Raw genomic sequence first — 19579 nt, forward strand, 5'->3', positions numbered from 1 at the left:
AATGTAGGTAGCAGGTACGAAAATGACAGTGTGCAAACTATTAATTTGAAAGAAGAAACCTTACTGTCATGTTTCAGATTCTGAAATTAAAAAAACGCTACATCTCAACACTAAATTTCAGCTGTGCTGAGATACAAAAGACGACAACATGCATAAAGTACTAGAAGAATAAAAAAGACAAGAAATTGGAAGGGAAAAAGCAATCTGCAAGACTGAAATTGCAAAGATCTTCCAGTTTTACCGTTCATTGCCAAAAACAAAAAAGCAGTGTTTGTGCCACTTTATACTTCTCACTTATGTCCAGTGGAGAACAGAGACTGGTGGGCAAAACCTGGCTGTGCCATGTTCAGTCAATTTCTGAAGAAGGAGGGAAAAAAAAAAAAAGGAAAAAAAAAAAAAGCTGGAAAATATTAACTCCTGTTCCACCAAAGCATTCAGCTTTCAAAGGAGACTGATTTCTCAGAATTTGAGAATCATCAAAATTTTTCTCAAATATGTCAACCTCTATTTAATCAAAACTTATTCATAGGCTGACAGTGTTCTTGAAAATATCTTCATCGCTCTTCCAAAAATCAAAGCTGAATTGTTCCTCCTTTTTCCAGATCAACATTCACAAGAATGTTCAAAAGCATTCACAGTAATTTTTCTTTTTTACAAGTCGCTTACAACGCTCAAGAGAAACAGATAATGTAGCAGCTGCAGGACTGTAACAGCAAAAATAGGAAAATTATCCATTAAAAAAAAGTTTCAACCTTAAATGTACTATTTAGCATAGGAAAAAGATATGCCTCAGAAAGTAAGAAGTGTAACATGATAGATATATATTGCATGTGTGATAATCTCATGGCGCAACGTATTTCTTTCATATCGGGGTCTAGCCCAAAATGCGCTATGCAAAGGTGAGACTGAATTGTACCATAAGGACTTGAGAGCAGTGATCGGTGCAGACTGAATTTTAATGAGTTACCCCATGCCCTCACCCACCTTCCCCCTGTGAAGAACCAGTGCTGCTATGTCTAGCAGCGGCTGTACTTACTGATGTGGTCTATGGACCCTGCACAGAATTTGCCGTAAAACTTTTTGGCGCCAAGACCCCTCAAGTCATGTATGGTGAACGGCCACAAATGCAGCACGTTATTGCGGGAAAAGGCATCCCTCTTTTCTATGACCACCACCTTGGCTCCCAGGAATGACAGGTCGATGGCTGTACGAAGGCCACAGGGTCCAGCCCCAATTATCAGACACTGCAAAACAACCAGCAGAGTAACTTTACAGTCTTAGGAGTAAAAAGATATTTTTACCACAGCTTCCAAGCATCCCACAGCTCTTAGAAGTGCTTTTTGTGAGCAACATAAGCTGAAAATTCAGATCAGTCTTTCTATTGTTACCTGCCATGCCCCACCACTGATACATTAAAGCAGTAACCGCAACCTGAAAATAAAGCATATCACAGAGCAGTAAACAGCCTGTTTGGAACCCTTGTTTAAGAAGAGCTGCCCATGTGCACTCTCCAAGCTATGTAAGCACCTGGAAAACAGCAATATTTCTGAAGGCTTTTCCTTCCCCCATTCCATCAATTGAATTTTTCCTAAAAAAAAAATAAAAAAAATTTAAAATAAAGGTAATGACAAGTTTTCCTCTCATCTTCCAAAGCCTGAGGTGGCCTTTCTTGAGAAAATCTTCAGTAACACTAAAAATTCCTCATCATCAGTGAGTACCATAGCAATGGCTATGGCAGATAAATACATGAGATGCTGGTGTTTTTATAAACATCATCATTTAGAGTAGCACAGACAATAGTCAAGTCAGAGCACTCTTATGCCTATGCTGGTGCTTCTACTATTGCAGCAAAGGAAACTTCAGGAAAGTAAATATAATATAAATACAAACTTTGTGTGACTAGACAACTTTTATCAAAATATGACTTCTCCAACCTAACTTTTGTCATATCAAAGGTCTTGCATCTTCTCAGATCTTTTTCCATTCCTCTCACAAACACTATCAGAGGCTAATAAACAACTTGAGAATGTAAAATACTTGCATATCTAGTGTTGGAAGTACTTCTGAGAAACAAACGATACAGTAATTTCTTTTAAGATTAAAAAGTCAAGATAATCAGTTGACACTTCTTACGCACAGAAACTGAGGTGCACAAAGAAAGCCGGGATGGCTACGTGCATTCACAGGACTATAGTACACAGTCCATTTTGTCATATCATTTTTGTACTTTGATTTCTATTGAGTATAAACCAGAACCACAAAATAAAGACCTTGCTACAGTGGTGACTGCTGCTGCCATGTGAGTATTTTCCAGATCCTTACGTATCCTTATAGCTGGACAACAAAGCTCTTTGAGAAATTCTTAAGTATGCTAAATCTTAACCAGAACCCAACCTTCTGACAAACAGCCTGTTCCAAAGCAAAGCTCTCTGTTGTTCATCCCCATATGCCAATTTTTACAGGTCACCACGTTTTCACCAGTTATTCACTGGGCCATTCATTCTGCAAATGTTCTGAAATTGCAAATATAAAGCCTGAATGATGAATGGAACAGTACAAGTTACAGCAGTGACGACATAACAACTGACATGCAAATTTCAAAGTAAAACTACTGTGTAAGATAAGAAGTCACATAAATCCCAGGGCAGAAATCCAAGTCTAGAGGAAAAGGAAGGGGAAGAACAACAGCACTGCTTCTTTAGTAGCTTCAGAAACCTGAAGGCATGTGGGAGAAAAGGCAAGCCCAACCACTGAGCTATTAAATTCCAAAATAGACTTGTATATTGAACAGCTGTCCAACTTGTCATTTGTTAAAAGGGATAAACAACTGGGATCTATTACATTTTTCCAATTTAATATTGTTTTCTTTGTGGGCAAGTACAACTCTCAACCACCACTTAATCTTTCTATTTTAAACTTGTAAGAAAATTAGCTGAGCATATAATATTTATTCAGGTAATAATTTTGCTCATCTGACAACTACTATCTTCAAAGAGACTGGGTTCATAGAATTGTTTTGGTTGTAAAAGACCTTTAAGATCATCACGTTCAACCGTTAACCTAACACTGCCAAGTCCAACCACTAGACCATGTCCCTAAGCACCACATCTACACATCTTTTAAATACCTCCAGGGATGGTGACTGAACCACTTCCCCAGGCAGCCTGTTCCAGTGCTTGACAAACCTTTCTGTGAAGGAATTTTTCCTAATATCCGATCTAAACCTCCCCTGGCTAACTTGAGGCCATTTCCTCTCATCCTATTGCTCGTTACTTGGGAGAAGAGACCAACAACCAGCTCGCTACAACCTCCTTTCAGGTAACTATAGAGAGTGATAAGGTTTCCCCCTCAGCTTCCTTTCCTCCAAGCTAAACAGCCCCAGTTTCCTCAGCCACTCCCCATAAGACTTGCACTCTAGACCCTTCACCAGCTTTGTTGCCCTTCTTTGGACACACTCCAGCACCTCAATGTCTGTCTTGTAGAGAGGGGCCCAAAACTCACAGTGTTCAAGCTGTTTAAGACTCTCTAGATGTAAAATATATGATATTCTGTGAAGTAATTCATGGCCAAAGTTGCCCTTATTTTTTACCATCACAAAAACATTAAATTAAGTTGTTATAAAACACAGTGAGTTGTAAGCACAATTCAAAACAGAAGGAAAGATTCTGCTCCCTTTTCCACCTCTAACACTTCTTTCAGTTTCAGATCTCTCATAGAAACCTACCTTCTGATACTCTCACAGGCAGCAGTAACTACATGAGATGCCAAGTACAGCCAAGTAAATAAAGGTAGCTAATGCTGTTCCTTGTTCCCTTTCCCCTCAATAACTCCAGGCAACTGCTGCAACTCCATGCACTAAAGCTGTCTCACCCCTCAGAAACACTTCTTGCTCAAGATCTTTCAGACAGATTATATTAAGTTTTCAGTAACAACACCATGGCAATGGAACATTAAATGGAAACTGAAATCCTGTATTCTCTGTATAACCAATGGAGAGAGAGCGTCATTTGTAACTATTTACATCTGAACAACCCATCGCATCCAAGTCTTGCTTTCATGAATGCTGATTATCTGAATTCTGGTTAACCTGGACGCTGGCCATATGACGCTGGCCTAACTACCACCCAATTCCAGTCACAGCATTTCACCCCCAACCAATTTTTAAATGGGAAAGTAAGAGCTATGCTACAGAGGATAAGAACTTCAAAACTGGTATATCCTCGAGTGTATAGAAGCTGAGCTTTCTGAAGAAATGACTGACTTCTCTTCTGATAACACGGCTAAAACCCTAATATTTATTTTACATTCTATCATCTCCACATGCACACTTAAATTTCTATATTTTTTAATCAGTGGTTTGCAAACTACATGTAACATCAGAATATAAAACTGAGACAGGAAACATCAGATATGATACAGTTCTCAAAAGGCCTCTACTTAGAATAACTGATTATTTCTTAGGAATTACATATAAACATTTAATGGCAGATTCCATTAGGACAGGAAACAAGTAATTAACAGAAACATATATGAAAATATAAAAAGAATGCATATATTTATCATTTCTTTGCATTAACAATTTCAACAAACTTTATATATAAAGCCATTCAAAGACCATTTATCATCACATATCATCATTTATTTATCATTTATTCTTTAAGACATTCTAACACAAAAAAACCAAACTAAATTTCACTTTCTCTCAGCTACTAATTTCACTACTCCAAATGGCATGAGTCCCAAATCCACAGTCCTATATATTTCTGTGTGGGGGCAGAGGGCGTGCCACCTTTAACTTATTCACCATCTGCCCTTTTTACTTGTGTTTCCATACAGCATCTCACCAACAGCTTCTTAGAAACACTGGCAAATTACTCTCTGGCTTGCCTCCACTCCCCTTCTGCTTTTTCTTTACTCTCTTTTCTCCTTGTCACCTGCACAGGAAAGCAGCTACAGAATAAGCCCTCCCTTTCCTCTAGTAGAGGCCAGTCCAGCGTGATGACTGACATGTCCACTGCAATCATTCCCCCTCCCACCCCTCTGGTCCTTCACAACAACACGAGCAAGTTCTGGGGTTTCTCTCTCATCATTAAACTCTCTCTAGCTTGGCTTTGGTGCACAAAATAGGCCAAGCTTTCAGATTATACAAAACCTCTGGCAGACTCTTTAATGAAACATCACTCACAGTATACTTTACCCCTTTTACCCACTTTTCCACTGCACTTGAAGAGATGTTTTATAGACAGTTGGCTATACGTATTTCTTGAAGGCATGTCCTTTTCTGATTTCTTTTCAGACTCAGTACCCCAGCTTTTCTTTCAGAGCACTGTCTGAAGGACTTCCCTCATTTCTCCCATTCCGCTCACCACCAACTTCCCACAGGACTTCGTCCGTCATCTCTACCATCTTACTCTACAATTTGCCTTTGCATCACCTCATTCACAGGCAATGGTTCAATCAGCCTGTCAGTGCTGTAGATTCACAGAACTTTTCTAACTCAGCGTTGACTATTTTTTGTCCAAGCTAAAATCTCTACCTTTCTGACATCTCCTCATGGCTGCCTAGCTGTCAGTTGAAGTCAAACATGATAAAATGGAGCTCTAACGGCCTTCTAAACTCACCTCACCACTTCCCTTCTAGACAAGTGTCACAATCCATTTTCTGAATGTCTTTTATAGCTGGATGTCAACCTCCACTCATGTCTATTTTTTGGTACATCCTCATAATCAAGGACTATCAAAGTCATAAACTTATTCTTCCACTAAATCTCTTTTAGTGTTGTATCTCTATTATTGATGCAACCTTTTCTTCAGTGTTAGCAAATACAGTCTTCCCCACTAAGATATATTCAGAGTCCAGATACAAAATCACTCTCTCAGTCTACTACTTCGAATAAGTTAAAATACCTCTACATTCTTCCACAGCTTGCTCAGTCTCTCATTGAAACACAAGCCACCTGTCTTCATTTCACAGCCTTCAACACCCTATTTCTGTTCTACCATTCATGTTTCATTCAAAATAAGTCCAATTCCTGAATCCAGTGAAAGCAAAGTGCAGTCGAGTTTTCAGAAAAGACAATTTTGAATTTTTCCCCATGATGTCCATAGTGCTTGGAAGGTTTAATCCCAAATATACACAAAAATCACTACATTTATCTTCCTGTAAGTCCATCCTTTCTTATACTGCCTGAAAAAATATAAACCTTAACAGTGGTTGGACTTTTGGAGTGTTGAAGCTAGCGCCCAATTGTTCTATTGTTTCCCAAGGTAATCTATATGCACCTGCTATCTATAATCTGATGTACCAAATATAAACTTTGAGGAAAGCATTACCTTTACAAAACCTCGGACAAGTGGACCTTGGTTCACTAGTAATTTTGCCAAGTGTTATTATAGTAATTAATTATAAATGCCACCATCCATATGAAAATGGCCATTGGAAAGTGAAACAGAATAAACAACCAAGAAACTAACGTAACTTTCTAATACCTAGTTGGGAATTAAACTTCAGTCCACAGATCTGAAATGACTGGCACATCCTAAACAGGATATATTTCCCTCTCAGTTGTCTACTGAGGAATTTGTCATTAATTCCTCCTATTAAGATATTTCTTTCTCACAGAAGGTGAATATTCAAGAGAAGCAGCAGCATCTACGGTCCTCAAAGGAGGAGGACAGAATCCTGTTCTAATTTTATCATATTCTGCACTATCTTCCTTTTTTAAAAACGGAAGAGTGTGTAGTTATTTACAAAAAGTAACCTGTTCCATTCATGCTTTGATGAATGATATAAAGAATCATTTTCCGTAACAACAAAACAAATAAATAAGCTCATACCGTACAGACCAACAAGGGTGCAGCACATAAATACCAGTCCACAATAATTCAGGTTAAAAAATGGTGGGGGTGTGTCTGCATAAAAGCAGGAATTCCCATAGTAAATACCACACATACCAACCTTTTAAAAGGAATTGGTATGAATTTCCACAGCATTTTTTTTCTCTGAACATGGAATACAAGTGATTACTTTCTAAATAATGGTAAATAGAATATTTTGCCAAATTGGCAAGAAAGTTCACTTTTCTTGAGACACTTTTAAGGATTTTCAAATTAAAATTGGAAATTTCTAAGCATATATTTTTTTATCCAGACTCCAACAGCAAATTTCATGACCCTGTTATTGTCTAGTAAATAAAAGGTAAAAAAAAAAAAAAGCCTACCAAGAGTAAAGGTTTACCAATTAAGATTTTCTAACCCATCTATAGTATTGATGCCACAAAAACAAAAAACATAGAAACTTGCAGGCTGCTTCTCCTGAATAAATTACAAATATGGTGGTCATTCCCAATGATTTCCATTTAGCTTCCCCTATTCAGGTGGGCAGTCAAATTTGGTAGTAGTGTAGCCAAAAAGAAAGGCCTGTAATGAAGGCCTGCTTATATTATACATAATAAGAAAATGTAGCCAAGAAGAAAGGCCTGTAATGAAGACCTACTTGTATTATATGTGATAAGAAACTATTCATTATTACTTTAGGTAGAAGGCTAATGATTCTTAGAATGAGCACCTGCTACACATCATGAGAAAAAGGAGGAGCTACAAGACACTTCAAGGTCCTTATGTACATACTTTGCAGAAAGGGAGGACATTAATTACCTCCAGCAACATCCTTATCTTTCTGAGGAGTATAGCAAACAATTACCAACACTGAAATACTGAGAAACTAGGGGAAAGGTAATTTGGGCCAGGGTCCCCACGACCACCGACCCATAAGCCCCCTACCCAAATTATACCACCTACTCAAAAGACAGAGGCGGAGAACAGAACTGAGCATGCGTTCTAGTTTGCATACTAAGCGAAGAAATATGAACCAATTATTGGAACGGGGAGTGTACCACTTTGTAATCTTTGTAACATTTGTGTATAAATATGACAAGAGAACCAGCATTAGGTGTGCCTGATTTGAGGAACTATCCTCCTGACACCCAGCGCTGCAATAAAGGAAATGCCTGCTTCTTAATGCTAAATTGGTGTAAAGGAGTTTTCTTTCATTCCCGAATTTCGGTGACAGTAGCAAACGTAATTTTTGATTGAAAGTAAAATGCTAACAAGTTGTGACTACATTATAAGTAGTAAGTGTGAGAACATTTCTAAATCTTTCTTGGGCTTATACTGACACCAGGCAAATATCTTTCTACATCAAGACATTTTTATTGTGTATTCAAGAGAAACTGGGCAATAGTTGTCTTGACCACCATGAATAAATTTCTTACCTTCGTGTTGGCGCATGCTTTCCCCTTCTTATAGTCCTTATGGCTGCCTCTTTTATCCAATTTGGCCCACAAGGCTTTGGCTTTCCAATAATTTAGCTTGGACTTGAGTTTGTGATAGAAAGAACGATAGTCCTTGGGCTTTAGTTCTAGGTAGTCACAGAGCTCTTGGAAAGCCTTGAGAGTCCCCTTGCAGGTTGAAGCCTGGACAAATCTGTCAAAGAGAACATGAGCCTGGTTCACCTTCTCATTCTTGCTTTCCTCCATGCTTCACACTTTGCAGCTGCCCTGAGGGGCAGCTGTTCTCTTCCAGTCTGCCAGATTTCCCGATGTTGCTCTGCTGAGCCACTTTCACCTCTGGCTTACAAGCATTATTAACCTATAAAATAAAAAGAAGAAAACATAACTGAGCTTGTTCTTTTTTTCTTTCCAAAATTTTGTCTAAGCCTGCTGAACTGAGAGCCCAGATTCTCAGTAACTAATAAAGCCTCAATCCTAAAAAAGTCAACTAATCAATACTCCGAGGAGTCCCGCCCAAGTTGACTAAAGAGGAGCCTTCCAAAGCTCACTGAGCCCCACAGCAGACAGTGAGACATCTTGCCTTTGTTAAATCACAAAACACTTTACCTGAGCGAGTCTCTAGAAAGTTTTATCAAAACTCATTTCACACAAACAGCAAAGAAATTACAAGTAAACTGGCAGATGTTATGTGATGTTTGGAAGTTAAGTAGATTTTTTTTAAAAAAAAAAGACTTACTAATGTAGGAGTTATTGTGATAACCAGATCACTGTGGTAACACCACAGCAATGGTTATGTGCTGGTCTCAAAAACACTACTACCACAAAGTACTTTAGGAGTTGGTATTCCACCAGTAAAATAAGTTTCGGTTCCTTCATTCTAAAAGGACATGTGTCTTTGTTCATGATAAATAGAGAAGAGGAAAGAGGATGGCATAGCACAAGTTGGTATCTCTTGTCAGAGTCCTTGCAAACACTGTTTTTGTACAGTGACATAACAAACCCAGTGATGGCTATTGCAATCCTAGAAAGAAGTTAAACCTGCTAATAGCAATCAAATGCTTGAGAAAAGATGTCAAGATTGGGGAAAAAAAGCCTGTCTGTGTTGTGTCAAGCAGTATAACCATTCGTCTTACCTAGAGTCTATGCATATATTCCTGTTGGTAAGTAAGGAGCATAAGAGTGAAATGTGGCTGATGCATGATCCTCATGAGACTTTTCATTCCTCTATTCTGTGGTTTTCAACTTCTTTTGATAGGAAGGTCCCTACAGAATTTTAGGTGGTAGTTGGGGTCCTCAGCAGATTAAATATGCTAACAGGAAGTCTGCTACTTTTGGTTGTTTTTCTGGGATCCCTCAGAAGCAACCTGCAGACCTACAGAATGCATTGTTTGGATCACAAATAGCAGATTTTGTTTAAAGAATAGATATCTTCTCTCCATCTCTCTCTTTCTGTTACGTATAATCAATCTCTTCCTTTTATACTTAATACTAAGTTCATACATATAATAGATTGCTCTCTAAGAAAGAATAGTTCTGTTTGTCTTCAGATAGGAGGGCAGCATGGGAACATATGCAGGAACTACGGAAGTGAAAGCATTTCTGAGGTGCTTTTTGTCCTTTGTTTTTTTGCAAAGGGAATTAAGGTAAAAAAGGAAATATGTGGACTCGGATAAAACCTTTTAGATTCTCACCAGCTCTTTTCCTGCTTCCAGCAGACAGGAAGCCAAGCCAAACACTACAGCTCATGTCTCTTCCCTTCCCATATGACAATTCTGCAGCAGTTTATTTGGGCACTTCTGCATTTCACCCGAACATAGTATTTATTGTTTATGTTTAGAAATAGGAAAGGAGACCTGGAAACCTTTACATACAGCCACAAACTGGTATTAAAGTTTACTACAGAAGCCACAGTACAACAATGGGTTATACCAGAGAATGATTCTGACTTTGTCAGGAAAACTGTCTTAGAGGACTCTACACATGAAGCTGTTTTTCTAACTGGCTGATAGTGATGCCACGTCCGTATCAGTACTGCTCACTAAGCAGGATGAAACTAACTGCTCTCCTTGTTCTTAATCTAACTTCACTGTTGTGAAGCTGAAAAAATGTTCCAGGCTTGCACCTGGTTACCTTGCAGGGTAATCACTGCACAACTGCAGACACTGTGCTTTAAGCCTGTCTCTCCTCTTCTGTTCTCAAGAATGTTATAAAGAGCTCCAACAAATCACCTCTTGCGCTGAAGAAGTAATTTCAGCATATTTGTGTAATGCAGATACAACAAAATACCTACAGTCTAAAGCCATATACCTCATTAATCAGCATTGCAAGTCGAATACTATGTTGTGCTATGTTTCCCCCACCTCTTGCACCTCCACTCTACCACCCAAACGCTCGCTTTACACCAGCATTCAGGAGACTGACACTTCCTAAGAAAAAGCAATAGAAGTTATATGACCTGAATGAAGTGGCATGGCAATTTAAGTCTGTTAATCTGCAGTCCATTACTAATATATCCAGATGTAAGGACAATATAGGTTTCATTTCTCACTCTTGCTTCTATTATACTCTTCCACCACAGGAGCGAAGCAGCACTGATTCTGCACTGCTCAGAGAGATCCCAAAGTTAAAAATCCAACCTACTTTCATTCTAGGAACTTACTGCTTTGTGTTCAAGGTTTGCCAAGCCAGGAGACAAACCTGCAAAAGAAAGTCATTTTACACAGCGCAACCCTAGCGGCACATTCATATAGCAGTTCTGTCGACATCCCATTTCATGCAGACTGTGAAGTCAGTTATGCCCACAGGTCAAATACGGAGGCTTCAGTCACTGCAATTAGTCACTCCCAAGAACTCTGCATTCTTGATGTAAACACCCAAAGCCCTTGGAACCCGCGAGCAACACGTCAGAGATCATGGAAATTACAGGAGGCAAAGCAAGGGCAGGCAAGAATTATTTGCCAAGTTTCCAGGGTATTTGTATGCCTTGTTGGCTATTCTGCAAGTCTGCAGTATCCTGCATGTTTTGTCTCGAGGCAGCTGATTGCTGACTCAGAAGCTCTGTAAATTCCTTGGCTGAAGTGTTGGGAGAGAAAGACAAAGCCCATGAAAAAATGCATGCAAGAACAGTGTTCGTGTTGCTATTTACAATAATAGCATGAGGTTGTCACTGACTCATGACTGCAAGTACGCTCAGGATCTCCAGTGCTTGCCCAGGACAAGAAAAACCAATGAAAAACAGAGACACAGGCAATGAATAATTCCAGGTGGTGGTTCCTTCCCACAGTCACAACGGATGCAGGAATATGAATATTTTACCAAATGCATATACAAGAAACAAAGTCCAGTTCTGTGCTTCTGTCAAATGCAAGAGATAAAAAGAGATTTTGCAAATCATACACAAACCAAATTTGGTTGTACAAATTCAAGTTCCTGCAGAAAGTGTTGCAAATGCAGAGCTCCTACATTCCAAGTAAATAAACCCCCATTATAGTAGTCACCCTCCCTACATTTTCCATCCCAATTTTGTTAAAAGTGCTCATTCAAGTAATGACTTGAGCCTGGAAAAATAAAATATTATGGGACTGTATTTTCCAGCATTCTTCTCCATTTTTTTTTCCGGTAGAAACTATTGACTTAATTCCATCTAAATTCACAGATTGTTCTGCCTAGCTTAAAACAGCATTTTGATTGAATAAAACATTTGCCAAAGTAACTGCCCAGCTCCATTTCAGAGTGCTGACTTTCTTTGAGCACAGTGTAAATACTTTCTTATATTTTGGTTATTTCCCAGTCAGCCAAACACCACAGATGTACCCTTGACAGATAAATTTTTGAGAAGTCAGAGATAACAAACTGCAGTACCATATGGAATCTGAAAGCAAGTTGGTCCATCAATCATAAAATTACTGATAGCTCTTCAATAGCCCCAATTTCCATTGATTTCATCCTTTCCCTAAAATTTCCAGTTCCCCAACAACATTCCCTATGCCCTTGTCTCCCTTTCGTGGCCCCTCAGCTTCTGCCTAAGTGAGCCTCAGGAACATGTTCTGGAAACTCTGAGATTACTGCAGTACCTAGGCAGCCAGTACACACTTGCAACTTGGCTAGCAAAAGCCTAAGCACAGATTATTGTTAAGCTTATACTGCAGACAGTGGAGACACCTATTTTTGTCTCTCCTCCACCCGGCCTGCAGTTTTCTTGTAGGAAATCAATTACCTTTGAGACTTTTATTCCCCGACAAATCTGGATGAAATTGTTCAAAAGTTATTAAGGATGAGCTGAAAAGCAGATGGACAAATGGCTCAATGCCGTAAGCCTCCCTGCTTTAGGCAACCACACTAAAAAAAAGTCTTTATTCCAACAAATGATAAAGCTCTGTTTTCATTTCCAGGATTTGATTTATTTTACTTTTAGCTAAAATCAAAGAAATGGACTTTGATATAATATGTTCAAGGCTTTCTAAGTGATCACGGATATCAAAAAGTGCAGGTTTAGGGCAGCAGTAAGACTGTGAAACAGATGGTGAAAAGAGGACAATTTTGAGAAGAAAAGCTAAAGCCAGAACTGGCAATTATTTTAGCTCCATATTATGCAGACAAGAAATGAGAAAGCAGGAGGACAGAGGCGTGGTTGCCATTGTTTGCAGCTTCCCTTTTATACCAGATGGAAAAAAGGAATGTCGGCACTGTCCACAGTATGTTTTAAGATGACATTTAGATCTGCTCCTGTTCATAGAATTCAAGACTCAAGCAAATATGCTAGCAAAAAGAAGACGTTTGTGTTTTAATAGAATTATCAAAGCTGATTTAGTGGGCTTCTGCCCACGATATGGGAGTGAGTCTTTTAGGTCTCCACCTCTTTCCTGTCTACCTCCTTCTCAAGCTAGGATGAAAGTGGGAAAAAGATCAAAAATGAACTTGGTTGCAAATACAAGAGCCCATTCTTAAGGAGAAGATCAAAGTACCTATACAAACAGTTCACAGAATTCTCGCATCAAGAAAAACTCAATTCAGTAAATGATTTGAAAAGAAATGCAAATTATATCCAAGAACATGGAAACACAAAAATACAGAAGTAGTTACGGATAATATTTTGGTTCCCAAATTCATATCAAGATACTGAATAAAAATGTGTACGTTGTTTGTTACTAAACATTTCTTAAGTGCCACGACATGAGTACTGAAAACATTAAACCTACAAAATAAAGCCTTTTATCTATATGAATTAAACAAACACACTATTCTGCTGCTCTCATACACAACTTTGCTGAATGAACACCAACATAAAGAAAGAGGCCAAGAAACAGATCATCTCTCTGCTTTGGAAGAAAACAAAAAGAAGTTATACCATAGAAGAGGTAGTTGCCCCCTTATAAGATGATAAGGAATAGTAGGCCATCTGGATAGCTGTCATATTCTAAGACAAGTTTCAAGAACCACTACCTTAAATGCCTGACACAGCCATGTACTAGGGAGATCCCTCATAGCACAAATATTCACATCAGGCAATCGGTAACCAATGGAGTGATCTCTTCTCACCTAGCACCAACTCACCAGCTGTGTGCTTGGGAAGCTGGAGACATTCTTTACATCTTGGAACTGTCATCATGCTATATGTAGAGAATGCACAGCAAAAGAAAATTTATTTCTCAAAGAAGTAAATGTGCTTTTATTCCAATGGCAAAAAATACTACATCCCACTAGAATCAAAACTCTCACAATAAAACATTTTGGAGTGCGGCCATTAACGCAGCAAGTCATATGAGCAACACTTCCCTTTACAGGCCTCCCGAATTCCAATGACTGATGACAGCAAAGGCTCCATTTGTTATCTGGGTGGAAACCCATGCATCTCCCACAAATCCTCCCAAGAAAACACAAGTCCTCAAAACACAAACCTGCCTGTTTCAATATAGGAAGCCTCCAGTTTACAAGCATTTCGCATAAAGACCATGCCCCATGCCTGTAGGCAGTCAGACCATGGGTATTTTCTGATGAGCGACACATATCCCACTTCTAATGTAAGTGTACAATCACTTTACACTAGCTGAAGGTGACTTCACTACCAGGCTGGAGCACATGGAGGCTTCTCAGTCCACCACTTACGAGGGCATAAAGGTTGAATGTCACTCCCTCATTTGAAGTGCTTTGAAGCTATTCCTGATATTACATTTCAACACAGAAACCCATCCTAAAGTTAGTTCTTACCCAGTGTTACAAGCTGGACTTCACCAGACTTTTTCAAACACTATCAAATAACCTGAGGAAAGCGCCTATATAAAAAAAAAAAAAAAAAAGGAAGAAAAGCCTCCAAGAAATGACTGAAATGACACTTTCACAAAACTTTATTTCTGTAACTCCAAATGGAGATAAAACAAAATCAGTCGCCTTTGCACAGCAAGACGTACCAGCTTTTGACATCATATAGGACATGGATTGATTCACCATTCTGAGCCAATATGCTATGCCACAAGAGAAGAAGATTGTCAGAAAAGCTTTACTGAACATTAGAGAACAAGAGCATTGTTCTGACCCAATTAGAAATTTTGACCAGAACAAAGACTGGAGGCTACGGACACACTGTAACGAACCTCTGCAGCCCAGTAAGCCAAGTTCTCTGAGGCCTTCAGGTTCTACCAGAACACTGATCACCCCAAGCCATTCCACAACACAGTGAGAAAACAAATAGACCCTATATATATATATTAAAAAAAAAAAAAAAAAAAAAGAGAGAGCACTCATAAAAGAAATTCTCTAATGAAACTCACATGAACACATTTTTTAAATTTTATATAAGTGAATGCTTCTATCTGTCAGAACCTGGTACCAAAACACAGACTGCAATGATAACAAAAGTTAACTCAGGAAAGATAATCAAGAGGGACAAACAGATAGATACGACCGTATGATCTGTAAGTAACAAAAGAAAAAAATTACCATTCTTTAAAGAGCACATAAAATGGTTCACGAGATCTGAAAAGTGAAAAGGTCTAGCATCTAACGTACTACGTGCTTACCTTCTATTACGTGCACTTCTCTCCACTTACGTGCTTCAGTTCTCCCTTTTATTACCTCATTCTGCCTTACACAGGTCAAAGATTAGTAGTCATGTAGAATCACAGGGTCCAACTAGGCTGAACTTACCAAAGCCACCTTCATTTAGGTCATTAACAGAAACATCTTAACACTTCAGAAGCCAACTCAAAGGCTGATGATTTGTGCCAGCACTTATTCTAATCAAGGCAGATGGCTGCCTGGACTTTTAACTCCAAGACTCACTCCTCAGTGGTTTGGTAAATACCAGACTCTCACAAAACAAAGAACAAATATTCCAGTTACAGACATTAAAAATGTACATGGGAAAGCAAGTTTTATTTGTGCTGCTTCCAACTCTCAGCTGTTATGGGTGTGGAAAAAAGACAGGCACTTTCTCGCAGTGGTGGTGAAGGGAGTTAGAAAACAGGATTAGAAGATTCACAATTCTACCCTCCACGCACACTCAACTAGCTAAGCCATCACAAATTGAGTACACTGCCCAGAGCAGTTCAAACAAATTATTTAATGGATATGTATTCTGCTTCTGTGGAGGAAGACTGAATATGAAAAGCAGAGGGACTCAGACATTTCGAATTTTTTTTCCCCTAATGCAGATCTTGCAAGACTCTTTCGAGAGCCAAGAAATCTAAGTAAACAGACATTTGAATAAAAGAGCCATAAAGATTTCTCCAACCCACAAACCACTTCATCTAGAAGCTGTTGAACTTTAAAAAGAAAACAAACCCCAAGTTTTATTCTAGGAAAAGTCCAGGAAGGGCTGGGACCATGCTACAACCCGTGGATGCAACCTTAGCCTTTATAATTGCCAGGTAAAATACACATGCAGAGCTCAAAAACCACCTAAAAAAATTGGACCTTAAACCCAGACCTCCAGAACTGACACCTCCTTTTCCTTAACCAGAACAGTCTAACCAGGAACAGCATCTCAAGGACTCATCTGCAGATGAGGACCAGCACTTTATTCACTACCTGACACATGCCTTCATTTGTCACTAGTAATATAACCAGCACTCTATAGCCCAGCTATCATACACCCCAATCTGCCACTGCCACCAACCCATGCATGGCCAACAGACCCAAGCTCCACCACAGCAGGCGGACTCCCTCAAGCTTCACTGCTGCCAAAGAAAATCCCATAGCATGTTTATAACCCCTGATGGGTACACCCTACTCATGTAACTCAAATCACTACACCTAGGCTTCCTTTCTCCTTAAAAGTTCTGCATGAAAATGTATGCTGTGTAGTCTCTCTCTATATCTAAAACCAGAAATGGCAATGGCAAGGTACTTGATATAGGGTAGATGCAGCAGGCTGTTTCTTGATGCTCCGCAGGCCACCACAGGCCTGTATTGTCCTCCCACATTAGTCACTAGATTAGACCATAATATACAATTAAGCAATTTCATTTCATTTTGCAAAGGCAGAGAATTACACACCTCAGCAAGAGCACTACTGACTGAATAGAGTTTGAACAGGACACAAAGCAGGATTTGAAGGGAACCAGGAAGAGACTGGTTTCCATCACATTTTGAATTTTCTTTTATTTGGAATGACTGGTAGATTCAGGATGGAGCTACGTCATTTTCATGGTAGAACTTATTTGTCTAAATTCTTAAGGCATGTGGCTTCTACATAACAGAAAAGATACTGAACATGTTTAGTGGACACAATGTTAAATCCCAATTCATTAGATCACAGGAAGAAAACAAACACAATAATCCCATAACTTTTATTTCATAAATTAGATCATTTAATTGAGGTCTATTCCACAGGACCCACAAACCTCTTCTATAACCTGTCTCAGCCTGAATTCCTGTAGACATGTTTTTATTCTCAAGGGCGGGAAGGAGGAGAATCTATCCTCGCCTTTCCTCAAAGCACTCTCTTACTATACCTACATCTTAGAGTTCTTAATTTGACAGTATCTTAAACTTAGCTTAGTATTAACCCTTGATAAATTTACTCATACAAATTTTTCCTCTTCTAAAGATAAGAATACCCACCCTTTGCACTCTGGTATACTCCACGATCTTTAATAACAATAATAATTTTAAATAAACAAAGCAAAATCCAACCCTTAGCAACTAAAACTTCACTGTGAGACTGTCAAATGACAACTGATCAAATCTAGCAGCTTAACGAAAATTCATCTCTATTACACAATCCTGTGTGTCTAATGCTTCCCATCATTCATTTTCCTCATAGGTACAAGAAAAGCTTTTACCAGGAGACAGAAATACATTCTAAGCAAATAACCTGTTTAACCTTTTTGCTAAATGACAACAACCAGGTAGAATAAAGAAGTAACATTTTCTCATGCTACAAAATATACCAAAACTTTGAAAAGGAATCCAGATTATAGGTAGGAGTATGCAAAAACAAAACTTGTAACATCAAACTTTTAACTCTTGGATATAAGTTAGTATCATTTGCACATACTGTTACATAGCTTAAAAATAGTAACCCGGGAGTATGTTCCCCACTTGGCTGGACATCCGATTCTTGGTAAATGCTAAAACAGTTTCAACTGGCCAGATAGCTATTCCTCTCCAGCTGCCGAACACACAGGAGATGCCTCTCTCAGCAAAGACCATGCCAAGCTCAATGCCTTAAGCAAATGAAAATCTGTTAGGAAATCAGTTACAGAGGAAAGAGGTGGAGGCAGTTTTGTGATTTACTCTGCTCTCCCTGAGGCTTTGGCAAGCAGTTTCTGAAATAAGATGGCAGTCATCACTTCCAGAGGCAGACATTACTACTCTGCTCAAATACAGCTGCACTAGTAGGGACATGAAAAGACATGGTACGAATTAGTCAGAGATTTAATCCAATCTAAGTGTAAGGATGCCATTCAGCAGAATTTGTTCCTAGTAATGAGCACACATAAAAGCTTCTCTCTTTGCCTTTCATCCTCAAGGACTTTTCTGTCTAGTCTTTTTAATTCCATCCTCCTCTGGATAAAGGCCATTCCTCTGCAAGGATATCTGGGGGTCTGAGGCAGCTATCCTTAGCTGAACCTGCCAGCTATCTGCCAGAGAAAGTTGCTCCATGAGAGGGCAAGAGCACCTCCTTCACTTAATACAGATCTGAAAGTCCCCACCAAGTGACCTCCAATCATCTCTTGTGCAAGAGATCTACATGCACCTCTAATAGGTAAAGCTCTGTGAAACAGCTTCTGTCCAGCATGGTTCAACAGCCCTGAGGCACTGCTTTGCCACTACGCTGCTTGCAGGCTGGAATTTGCCTCATAGGGCATTCCAAGATTTCCATGGGCAGATTCTGGACCTTGGTCTCAAAGTGAGTAATTTCCATAATCTCTTATTTCATACCACCTTCCACCTGGTATTCAAGCACTAGCCAGAATGACTTTTTTTTCAAAATGCTTTCAATGCAGCAAGAAGGGGCAAGAGAGACTAAAGGTAACTTGTGACTTTCTCAGTGATAATACCAACAGGCTATTGCTAGCCTATCTGAAGCAGGTAATAACTTCAGAATCAGACTGACAAGCTCTCTTTAAGAAGAAAAATACCAAAATTAAGAAATACTTTCTTCAACTTCATTCTACTGCTGCTTTCAGGCTCAGTCGGCCAGCACGGCCTGGTAGCACAGCACAGCTGTGTAAACCAGGGATGACCAACAGCGGTAGCAGAACTGTAGCATGACAGTAGTCGCTGTTCTGGAAATCTATATGGTGCTCCTGTGCAGCAGGAACTTACGTTAACTGTAAATTCCTCTCCAGAGAGAGCAACCTGGGGCCTTCAACACCTGGAAACTACCCACCCTCCAGTCGCTCACTGGACTGAATACAATTTAGCATTCATATATTTACTATTTGTTTATGCTAGTAGAAGCAGATGCTGCTATTAAGAAGGCTTGTTTTTCTCCAGTTTGAAGACTGAGCAATGTAAAGAATTCGTTCCTGATTATATTGGAAGCCATCAGTGAAATCCATACGCCTACTCTCTCCACTCCCTCATTCTTCTCCATGCATACAACCCCAGAAATTATCACAAGCAGCCTTTTCTCCATGGACCCAAGAAATCTGGCTAACTCTAATGAAAAATTTCCTATTCTGTGGGGTAGACTAGAAAACTCTTTGACATTCAGATTAGCAAATACTCAGAGTGGTCACAATGAAAAAGCAATGTTTGCTTTTAACCTTTCATTTCTGTAACAACTCTGGTTTTATAGAATAGAATATTTCAGTCGGAAAGGACCTACAATGATCATCTAGT

At 39.2% G+C, this 19579-nt stretch overlaps 1 protein-coding gene across 14 annotated transcripts in view; it reads right to left on the reverse strand.

Annotated features, from left to right (window-relative positions):
- The window catches only part of MICAL3 (microtubule associated monooxygenase, calponin and LIM domain containing 3), a 164261-nt gene that overhangs the window by 101484 nt on the left and 43198 nt on the right, over positions 1–19579 (reverse strand). For all 14 annotated transcript variants that reach the window (XM_075757221.1, XM_075757211.1, XM_075757201.1 and 11 more), the window contains exons 2-3: positions 8273–8648; positions 1037–1244 (exon numbers count right to left, since the gene is read on the reverse strand). In XM_075757221.1, the coding sequence (XP_075613336.1) occupies positions 1037–1244; positions 8273–8536 (472 nt within the window). In that variant the 5' untranslated portion in view covers positions 8537–8648. The remainder of the gene's footprint in view (positions 1–1036; positions 1245–8272; positions 8649–19579) is intronic.

Source organism: Balearica regulorum, chromosome 1, assembly GCF_011004875.1.
Source record: "Balearica regulorum gibbericeps isolate bBalReg1 chromosome 1, bBalReg1.pri, whole genome shotgun sequence".
Lineage (NCBI taxonomy): Eukaryota > Metazoa > Chordata > Aves > Gruiformes > Gruidae > Balearica > Balearica regulorum.